This window comes from Myxocyprinus asiaticus, chromosome 44 (genome assembly GCF_019703515.2).
Source record: "Myxocyprinus asiaticus isolate MX2 ecotype Aquarium Trade chromosome 44, UBuf_Myxa_2, whole genome shotgun sequence".
Lineage (NCBI taxonomy): Eukaryota > Metazoa > Chordata > Actinopteri > Cypriniformes > Catostomidae > Myxocyprinus > Myxocyprinus asiaticus.
Window position 1 is genome coordinate 10033570 of NC_059387.1, and position 11919 is coordinate 10045488.

The following is an 11919-nucleotide window of genomic DNA, read 5'->3' on the forward strand; positions in this document are numbered from 1 at the left end:
TGTTTCCTCTACTTTCATGTTTAAATATTAAATGTCACAATCAGTATAGTCGCTTTGTCTGGTTAGGAAGTGTTCCAATGAGTGCTGCGAAATTGCAACCAGTAATCAGAATAAAAAAGGGGGGAAAAAAGAAAAAGAATATCCTGCAACTCGGTGCACTAAAGATCTGGGCAAGATAACATATGCAGTGCCAGCAACAGAATAACATGCATTTTAATGAGATTACAAATGTACTCGTCATCCCCCTTCCAGCGACAGCAGGAATGAAATCCAATCTCATTTTCAAACCCAAAAACGAGCATAAAAACGAGGCATGATGTTCCGGGACTTCACTCCCATTCATGCCGTCTCACACCTCCAGTAGTGCTCATTTTGCGACTGGTCCAAATAAATAAGCCTGTTTATTTCCGAATCTGTCAAACAGAGTTATTTCAAATGTCTGATATAAATGGATTTCTAGAAAAGCTATACTAAATAACTAAGCAAAAAAGAACACTCACATTTTATTTAGAATCTCAAACTGTCATATTTAATGCATTTTTATTGCAACTTGAATAATAACCAGGTTAAAATGCATTATTTTTATCTACTTTATATATATATATATATATATATATATATATATATATATATATATATATATATATATATATATATAAAATGCATATATGTATGTAAAATATATTTATAAAATAAATACTGGAGATTTCCCTCGACTATCCTTTTTCAATCATGTTGCCGTCGGTATTGGTCTTATATGCAGCAAAAATGCGCTGAGTGCGGGAGAATCAATATGAAATGACTCTCTCTGCCACCGCATTAATAATAAAACAATACGTCTTCACTCGACAGTCTCGCCTGTGTGCGCGCTTGCGTGCTCGTACACGTGCGTATGGTGCTAGAAGAGAAAGACAAGACGTGTATTGAACCGGGATGCACTCATTCTACTACACCGTGAGATATTTTATATTATTTTAGTTGGATAATGATCTATTATTTATCCCTTTATATCAGCTAGTTCATTAGATAAGTAACAAGGGATATATTAGATATAAATAATAGACAATGTAATCACCACAAAGGCTATACATCAATAAAAACGACACAAATCTCTTTCAAACAGTAACTGTTTTTATTTCATACTTTTTCAATTCCTCTTTTTAGCAGTCTATTTGATATACCTGTATAATCTGTTTTAAAACGGTTTCTGTTAAAGTATCTCTCTTTTTCAATTCACATAAATCTCTTATTTACTTGTATGATTTTGAATATTCAGGTGTTTCATATGCAACATCCCCAGAAACGAACAAACGAACAAACAAACAAACAAACAAACAAACAAACAAACAAAATACACATCTTTTGAAGGCAGTGAAAGTGGTCTATGCCTTGGCAACATCAAATAAAGCTAGCAAAATTCACTTCATCCAACTAGTCATATCAAGGTCCGGATATTGTCGTGCTAATGTACTGTCGGGAGAAATACTGGCCTCACTTTACATTGCAGTATTATTACTGTGTAATTACATACGTTAGTACTGCGTAATAATCATAAAGTACTTGTACTTAATGTGTCATTTCTTTTGGAGCTGCTTGCTTCTAAATACACGTTGTAATAGCCTATGTCACGTGTAACACTGACACTGTAATGTAAAGTGTTACCTTTATACTTGAATGTGTCCTACATGGAAATAGACAAATCTTCTCAGAATGGAATAGAATAGATTTTCTATTGTGAATAGAATAGAATTCTGGAAAAGAATGGCAACAGTGGACTCATCTCACAGCCTTGTCCTGGCTATATTTAACATGCTTGAGTACTTTTTATTTATTTTTCTCTCAATAAAATCTCTAAAAATTCCCTCTGCTTTCATACATTCCTGTATTCCTCTAAATATATACCTGTAGTCATTCCTGAGGTTTCTTTATTATTGGTAGTAGAATTATTAGTATTATTTATATTATTACCATTGTGATTATTTTGTTCTGGATTGGTGGGTCAGCAAAACATTCAACCCCCTCACACATCACTCATATACTTGGCTTGAGTAAATAAATTTGATAAATGAAAACTAAAAATTGACCAATAGAATATAGAAACTAACATAGGTCTGAAAACAATGTCAATTCTTGTCTAGTTTGACTGATGGGAAAATATTTCCTATCTTTATAAGCATGATGGTCATTAGGAATGTGAAAAGCCTACAGTAATAATTCATTCATAACAGACGGTAATGTTATAAAATACTACGATTCTAACCAGGACCTTTCAGAAATTCAGGCCGTCATTTCAACTCAATATCTGATAAATATTTCATGAAATCGACCCAGAGTCAGGCAAATGTGCTTGAACATTCCCAGTAGACTTCGTCTTGCCATTGTCTCTTGCAAAAAAATGTCTTTTTCTCCAGATGAAATATAGAAATCCATTTGTGTGAGGATGAATTTTGACCGTCATTATTCTTTTTTCTTTTTTTTTTTTCTTTTTTTTTTTTGTATTCTTGTCTTTTTCCACTCTTCTCTTTTCTTTCTTATTTTCGTTGTTTTGTGTTTTCTTCTTTTCCCGTGGGTTAAAACTGAAGCCACGTCACGAGAGCAGACAGTGCCGTTAGGATCAGCGTTAAGCCCAACGGAACCGTTGATCGGCTCGCGCCGTTCCCGCCCGCACACAGTTCAAACAGGCTGCCGCGGAAGTCCAGATTTCTGGACTCTTTTTTCAGCTTCTCCCACAGATCTGTGGCTCCCTCCTGACAGTCTGCCAGAGCAGTGGTCGCACATGAATGGAAATCATCCCAGTAACTGCAAATCACACAGTAAAACATCCACAACTCATTATTCATGTCTGGAGCATTTCATGTTACCATTATAAAATTGTTATAATGAATTATAACAGTGTCTTAATAACAAAGAGTTTTGGCAGTACAGGCAGTTTTTTGGGGGGAGGCACATTCTAATGTTCCTTGAACGTTCTCTTTAAAACGGAACTTATAAAGAATATTCTCTAATTTAAAAAAAAATAATAATGATGATGATTACAATAAACTAACGTTCACAGAACGTTGCAGGGAGGTTTTTGTGGGAAAGTCTAAACAGAACTTAAACAGAACATTCTCTGATGGTTATTTTTATAACCATAAACTAACCTTCCCAGAATATATTTCCATATATAGGCCACTTACTAATTTAAATACGCAATAATATGCCTAATGTACAGTGTGAAGCTGGTTTGTGGTCAAAAATAATAATTTATCTATTTTGTGTTTTAGCAGTGAAAACAGTCATTTCTCATTTGATCTTGAAATTTATTTATTTATTTATTTATTTTCCCAAAAACTGGAAACCAGTCAGTTTAATTCGTGGGTCCAATTACTGCTGTGCATTTATTTGGAAAACGCCACAGTTTCTGCTTAGACACATTAATATACCATGTCAAAAATGCATTTATTAAGTACTTAACTGCTTTAAACTTCCGTTTAAATTTTATTTGAAATAATACAGGCTACGTTAAAATAACCTGTATGCATAAACATTAAGTTTGGACTGTTTGAACCAATTTGAACTGAATCTAAATATGGTTATTCTGATTATTTAAACATTTAGTATTCAATTTATATATTTCCAAAACAAAGAGATAAATGTTGTTCACAAGAAATTGCACTTGCAAAAAAAATTAACAATAATAATAATATTATTAATAATATAATATATATACATGAATTTTCATGTGACAATACATTTAGAAGAAACACTAACTTGATCATATTTATACAGACATCCCTTAATTTAGGATGCATGAATCCTGCTGGCTACTGTATGTCCTCGTGTACGTGAAGGAGGAGAGAGGGCACGAGGGAAACCCGAGTTGTAATGCGGCTCCAAAAGGAAAGTCTCCACATCACGTGGTTTCTAGTGCCCTGCCCATCTCTCTCTCTCTCTCTCTCTCTCTCTCTCTTCCCCTCCTGCGCCCCACCCCCTTCCTCTATTACACTCTCAAATCCATTATTTATTAATTTATTTCAGGAACACACCCTCATACTAAGCCTTACATCTACATATAGACTTGTGTGCAAATCTGAATAGAATAGAATAGAATAGAATAGAATAGAATAGAATAGAATAGAATGGAATAGAGTAGCCGTGTTTTCTGTTGGCTGTGCACAAGAATCAACACTTTGCTGTGCATAAAGGCGGCTGTAGTAAAAATAGATTTGAGAAAGAAAGACCTATCACAATTTAGTATAGCCTACAAATAAATGCAAGGAGACCAATTGCAATTCATAATCACAAACTACAATGACGGCATGCATCGCTTTTTGGTTATATAATGAGTAGTGAACATTCAAACATTGTAAGTCAAATGGAGATGTTCAAACTTTAATCTCAAATTTCTTAAAATTATAAAATAAGAATTATACTAGTGGTTTGAGCAGAATTAATTGTATAAAATGTTGCTGCCTTGCAAGCACTGTGATAATAAACTGTTATGATTTCTAGTTCGATTCGCTCAATCACTGCTAAAAAAAAAAAAAAAAAAAAAAAGGACCCGTTATTTTAGAGGGCGTATCTCTTGCAATAATAACGCACTGCCTCCCGATCTGATCCAATTATGGATGTTGACCTTTGGCCTTGGCGTGTAGATATGGTTCATCTGATTGTAATTAACTGGTGAAATGTGAATAGTGCAGCAGCGCATTAACGCTCATACTGGCAGCACGGGTCTATTTCTGTTCATAGAGCTGTCGAATTAAACAAGGGGGCCCTGATGCCATCTGGCTCCTTTAGCTGTTTCCCCCTCTCTCTCTCTCTCTCTCTCTCTCTCTCTCTCTCTCTCTCTCTCTCTCTCTCTCTCTCTCTCTCTCTCACACACACACACATATTTCATCTTCTGTTGTGTGTTTGCTTTTTCCCTTACGTGCAGATGGTCTGAAGGTTTTCCTTCTCGTCCAGCTCCTGTGGATAGTTGGCCATGTTCTCTCCCAGTCGAAGCAGGCAGTTCGAGAAACCTTTGAATACTGTGTCACATTTCCCAGCCGCTCGAACCGCCTGCAGCAAATAGGCTGGAAAAAGAGAAATGATTGTCAAACCTTTGATGAAAAATTGTTTTAAACGTTTCAAAAAATCATTTTGATTTAATTTGACTGTCTTATCCGGAATTTTTGTTCGTTCGGTTTAAAATATATATATATAATATATATATATATATATATATATATATATATATATATATATATATATATATATATATTTTTTTTATATTTTTTTTTTTTTAAAAACATTAAAAAAAGAAAGAAAGAAAGAAAATGGTCGAATAAATTATTGAATTAAAAAAATAAATTAAATCAAAAAGTCGAGTTGAAGTCGAAACGATTTTTAAGACACGAGACACTTCAACAGGATAATGTGTGTGTAAAGCATGAGGGTGGCGCGTGTGGACAAACGATGATGTAATGGTTTACACGGGGGTGGGGGTATGTGGGCTTGTGTGTGGTGAGATTTTCATTCTGAGTGATTTGTATTACCCCTCCTCTTTCTTTACACATCTACAAATGAGTCTCTTTTTTGATGACAGATCTTTTGGGGAAAATAATAAGATTTGGACATGGATGCATTACCTTCGCATGTTATGTCTGTGTGTGTGTGTGTGTGTGTGTGTGTGTGTGTGTGTGTGTGTGTGTGTGTGTGTGTGTTGGAGTGGGAGGTCACACCTTGATCAACTGATCTTGTTGCTAAACGACCCATAAACGCCAGTGGCTTCTCGGGTTCGTTAAGCAACAGAATTTTGTCAATTGTTCAAATAGTTGCGAACCTCTGCCTGTTGGCCATGATAAATTAGCAAGATGCACACGCCCCTTTTCTAGATTAACCACCTATATGGTATAATAAATTAAAATTACATTAAATAATATGCATTACATACTATATGTGCCTAAATTATGCATTGCAAACGTGTCCAGTATATGCACTATAAGCTATGCCCCTACATTATATTACATACATTACATGCTACATGACCCTACATTGTTGCATGTATTGCATTCTATATATCCCTATATTCTATTAGCCGACATGCATAATATGAAATATATATTATATGATACATTAAATGCAAAACGAATATATATATATATATATATATATATATATATATATATATATATATATATATATATATATATAAAGAAAAAAATCACAACCGTGAATATATATATATATATATATATATATATATATATATATATATATATATATATATATATTTACATGAGTGCATTCACGTTTGTGATTTTTTTTTCTTAAACCGTAAAAATCCATTCAGCTGAAGCAAGCAGTCATTTCGTGCAGCCGTATCGCCCACAGAATAAATAAAAATGCATCACAGCAATATGACACACAATAATGGATTGATAAAGCACATATACGATTATTAGCTATAATACAATATATCAGGATACTATTGATTCTAGTTATAGAATGGTTAAGTAAAACCGCACATAAGGCTTACATTAGGAAATATCTATCTATAATTATGATATTCGGGACAGATCGCCCTTTTCTTCTAAGGCTCTTATTGATCAAGACATTGTCATCAGAATTCCCACGACATATCCTACTGAGTACAAATAAATGCATACATGCGCTGCCTTGTATTATTAGACCCTCTCTTGCCTATTTCGACGTCAGTATATTTTTTGAACGAAATAATCGAAATTTTCAGACTTCAACATGGCGGATATGAGGATGCCAAATGCAACCATGCTCTTCACACAATCGTTCAAACAGCTCTCGAAAAACGTGTTCTAGGGGAGTGGATGATTTCAGAACTAAAATGCATTCCAATACTCTTTTAAAATCATTAAAAGTCAGAAAAGGCACCGTGGTGAACGAACATTGAATTATTAAATATTTTGCGTGGCAAGCGCTATGATCTATATTTAGAAACAACTGAGCATCTATAGACTCACCTATCCTACTAGTGGTCACGACCGCCTTACTAGACCCTGTCAGCAGTACCGGTGTCCACCTGGCACCGCTTAATCTGTCCAGTGAAGTCGGGAAGGGGTTTATGGCAAATTAATGGAGTTCACCAAGGTTAAGACACCAGTGTTTTTAACACTCGCAAAATTCATAGCTATTAATTTCAACGCAATGCACTGAAATGCATCTGAAATGTTCGTTTCAGTGACCTACAACCCATTTAAAACAAAAATAATAAGAATGCAATTTTAACGTGGCTTGGTATGTTGTAAATAGGCTATTAAATTAAGTTTAAAACAACAAATGCATCCCAGCTATTTCTGAATGCAATTAACGGAAAATTATATTTGAGTTTATCTATTGGCAGACTGTAAATGTCCTGAACACATGGGACCGTACATAACTCTTCTCTGAAACTCAATCTTCGGGAGAAACAACAGCAAGTAGCCTACTACATTTGAATGCATTTACTCGTAAAACACATAGTCGCAAATTCTGGTCACCATTATTGTTCTAGATTGGGATTTGAATCATTTATTACGGAGAGGATCGTGCGGTCCCAAGCTTTCACAAACTTGTTCCGTAAGATTTAGGCTACTGGCGCTTTATTTTTTCCGAATGATCTCCAACATGCACAGTTGAAGGACTTTAGAGTAAATAAATGTGTAATTTCCCATTTGAAGCCACAGAGCCAGTTACAAGCCTTTTATCGCATTCGGGACAGTAACATGGGACAATTTAGATTGTGCCAACATACACATTTTAAATAGACAACGAAAAGGCACGTATGATGTAATGTATAGGACCACTGCCAAAGGCTTCAGCGTGCCATTAATTAAAAATCATATGTATTCCGTTATACTTATATATAATGACAAGAAAAATGGGATTAAAAGGGAAAGTCATCCCATCCCAAAATATGCAACTGAAATAAATCGACTTACCTATTTGAACAGCAAGAAACAATGAAATATATCTTCCGGTCAAAGTTAATCCCATCCTACGTCCAATAAAACCATTGGAGTATATGCCAATTTTAGATATTTGCGAGGGGAAAAGACAGCCAAATCTGAGCGTTGAACATCGCCGTTTAGTTAACGCAGCTATTCGGAAACTATTAGTGATTTTTCCTGTCGTCTTTTACGCGTGCGGTGAGGCGCAGAGAAGTGAAATGGTGCACCCCATTAAGAGAAGGCGGCAATGCCTCGTGTTTTTTCTCTCCCTGCTTCACGCCCACATCTCATGCTTGACGTAAAATTCACCGTCGGACTCCCCACTTCTCTATTTTCTCATTTGCTAGACCGAGCTGGCCCCCTTCTCCCCCCTCTCACACTGTACTGGCATTTTAGGGATTGCGGAGACGTCCGCATATATGTGCTCTCTGGTGGTCTCACCTATCCACCCTCATGCAATGAAGTCTGCACGCATACCCGTGACCCAAATGTATGGATACAAGTGCTGATAGGTTTGTTAGATTGGGTTTGCATGTGATGGGATTGAGGATGCATGAGTCTTTATCACCACTTGAGAGTACTTGAGGGCCAGAGTCTTTCAAAATAACATGACCTTGATTCAATACATATGATATAAATAAATTATGGAATTATGAGATAATCAATGGAAACATGACACTGGACCACACTGATTCCGTTGGAGCAATAACACGGCCTGATTGATGAAGTTCCAACATTTTATTTTCCGTTTTATTACAGCAGCTCTAAACACTATTGATGATTTGTTGACTACTTAAGCACTCTGGGAAGGTCATCAAGGCCTTTAGGAGGTGAGTTAAGGTAAACAGAACAGACTTGGTTGGTTTCTTAATGTAGAAATTTTGGTGTTTTCCATAGAAGCTTTACATTGGCTCAGAAGAAGAAATTTTATCATCTAAAATAACTCATATCCCCACATTAAACCAAATTATTTTGATCTTTAAACCAAATTATTTTGATTGTTAAAGTCATGTTGAAGTCATGAAGTCATGAAGTGCATACACTTTTTCAGAAAAAAAGGATGGCTATTCCCCAAAGAGCAAACCGTGCAAATGTTTAAGGGTGCACAATAGGTCCATATGGTACAAAAATGTACCGGAACCCAAAATGAGTTATCAACATTGGTTATAAACATGTTATAATGTCGTAATATCGTAATGTCGTAAACTATTTATAACAAACTAGAGGCTCAAAAAGGTCCCATTGAGGATACCACCCCAGTGGTGGCCCAGTTTAGTACATTTAGGCTTCCTTTTATAAAGAAGTTCATTCAATGCTCTTACGAGGAGGAAAGTTACTGAGTATTTAGAGTACAGAGTGATAAAAAAAAAATGAACTGCGTGTACTTACAATGTAGTTATTCTTTGGAAGTGTTCCTGAAAATAATCTATATAAAATATAAAAAAGATGAGTCATTTCATACTGGCAGGGACTGAATTACTTCAAGACTGAGAAAAAAGTAGTGATGTCTAGATCACTGACAAAAAATGTCCTTACCCTGCTGACGTCAGCAGAAACTGTAGCCAACCAATGAGTTCTGAGTATTGATGAAGACCAATTTATTTAATTTTTTTTTAGAGACTGACTTCAGGAGAAGAATACTAAAAAGTTACCTAGGGCATTCTAGCTGAAGGAGAATCCGACTAGTGAGGAGAAACTGTGTGCTACTCACTGCTGAGTAATTAGGTCCCTTGACAGTTCATTCAGAGTCCATACTATATTCAGAACCCAGGAGACCGATGCCCTAAGGACTGTTCACAATCTGATCGAAAATTCTTCTGTCATTGTATGGATGACTTGTGCAATTCAGCATTACAGGGTCACTAAAGGGGTGATGGACGCTATACTTTATTGAATTGTCATGGTAGGGTTAGGTTCAGACATAATTTTCAGACAAACAAGTGTATATAAATTCATGCCTTTGCATGAAAACTGTAAAGAAAAATGAACAGCTGCATAACTAAATGTTGAGGCAAAGAAATGCCCGCATGGTGTGTTGCAATGTAGGGAGAAGGGCTGCAAAATCACCGGCTCAGTTTCTCTCGTGTGAATGCTACTATGGGATTCTAAACAATAGCATGATTTTAAGCATGTGTTGTCTCCATCTTGTGGCGGAGGTGTGCATCATCTTTGGTAGCATGATTACTTTGATTAGAGAAAAGCAAATATTTCACCTTGCAATAATAATATTAGACAGTGAGTATTGGAGAGAGCTCAAAACTCCTGAGTGAATTGTCAGCCCATATAAAAACGTAGTTAAGTGAACTGTCATTTCGACAGCAGTTGTGGCAAGCATTGGGGAATCCCTGTTTAATGTGTTTGTTCCCATCCTCCCACCAATTACTCGGTAGCTTGAGAGGTTTTCCATGGTGACTCATTCAGGTGGGTGTGGGGAGGGCTTGAGGAAAGCAGGGGAGACTGATATTGAGAGGAGAAAGAGAGAGAGGGTGTATTCCAGAAGCGTTGATGCAGTAGAGTGAGCTATCTAAACCATGGCATGTCTCATTAATATGGAGGGAGTGAAATGAATGAGCTATAGCAACCATTGTGTCAACAGAGGAGTTTTCCTCTCTTTCTTGAAATAAATAGCCAGGCAGATTTTGTCTTTGTTAAGCAAAATTAAGGGTCTAAGAAACATTACAAATATTTCAAAACCGAATCCTTCAATATATAATTGAATATCACAAATCAGTGAATGAACAGTGGACACATTTTTTCATTCATTAAAATGTAAGAACAAATGGAGGTCATTGATGGTTTTCTTGTGACATGAAATCAAAATAGACCCTGTTTACTTTTTAATGCACATTTCTGGTCTTATCGTGTTTGTCTTCATAATCTTTTATTACAATGTTATCACTTGCTTAACCTCTGAATCCACTTTCCTTTTTAGTTGACAAAAATTCCCTTTCGAGGCAAGTCAGTCCACTTGGCAACCATTTTTGGAACAATCCCAGGCAGTTATTTTCTATAGATACAAGTGGCATAAAAGTACAGCTCCTATATACTTGAATGGGGAATGACCAAAATCTAAAGAAAACGGTTGGTCAAGATTTCAATCAAAGAACATTTAAAATCAACAGTAAAATCTGACAACAATAGTATCACAAGTTATGCTTCTTTAGCTCAGATGCTATTTTTCAGACTGGTCCAGCTAATGTGTATGCAAGTTCTCGAGTTGACTGACAGAGTCTGTATCTAAAAGGTAATTGGCTCTTTTAACTCTGTGGCGCAACTTCATTTTCTACATCCGCCATACTGGGCGTTCCAATTCCTCCCATTTATTTTAATATAAGAGCTCCATCTCGGGCTAAATAGTATGACGGCATTTTAGTTCCACATTTAAAATAAAAAAAAATCTAAAGTTTTCGAGAAAAAAGTCCAAATATTTTGAGAATAAATTCATAGTATTATGAGAATAAAGTTGGAATGTTTTAAGAATAATCTCATAACATGCCTTTTACGAGAATATAGTCATAAAGTTTAAAGAATAAAGTTGTAGCATTCTGAGAGTAAAGTCGCAACATTTTGAGAATAAAGTAGAACTATTTAGAGGGAACAAAATCACATTATTAAACAGCGCATCATCCCAACAACAGAATGGACGATGAGCCAGCAGCTTCATTAATGCAAGAGATGGATGTGGAGGATTTAGGAAAATCATACTTTAGGATGTGATTTAGCAATAAACAAATCCTTGGTCATTTGACGCATTGGCACAGAGTTATAATTAGTATTCAGACACTGCAGCAGTTATGCAGGAAAATAAATGTATTCAGGAAAAATTACCAAACAGACATTCGCACAGTCCCGCTCAGTGTGGGTGATGCTTAGTCTGTGTTATATAACAATACTATAACTGAGGGGATGTTACGACATACAATGTCAAGAGATAGACCTACGTATATAATTCCAATTGTTCCAGTTGTGTTTTGCTTCACTTGAGTGTAAA

General features: G+C 35.6%; 1 protein-coding gene across 1 annotated transcript; it reads right to left on the reverse strand.

Annotated features, from left to right (window-relative positions):
• Window positions 1-1109: 1109 nt before the first annotated feature.
• Window positions 1110-8281, reverse strand: LOC127434687 (neuritin-like). Its single transcript, XM_051687602.1, has 3 exons — window positions 7920-8281; window positions 4913-5057; window positions 1110-2799 (listed from the first exon to the last, which is right to left on the reverse strand). The coding sequence occupies exons 1-3, from the start codon at window positions 7972-7974 to the stop codon at window positions 2571-2573; spliced, it is 429 nt and encodes a 142-aa protein (XP_051543562.1). The 5' UTR covers window positions 7975-8281; the 3' UTR covers window positions 1110-2570.
• Window positions 8282-11919: the final 3638 nt, after the last annotated feature.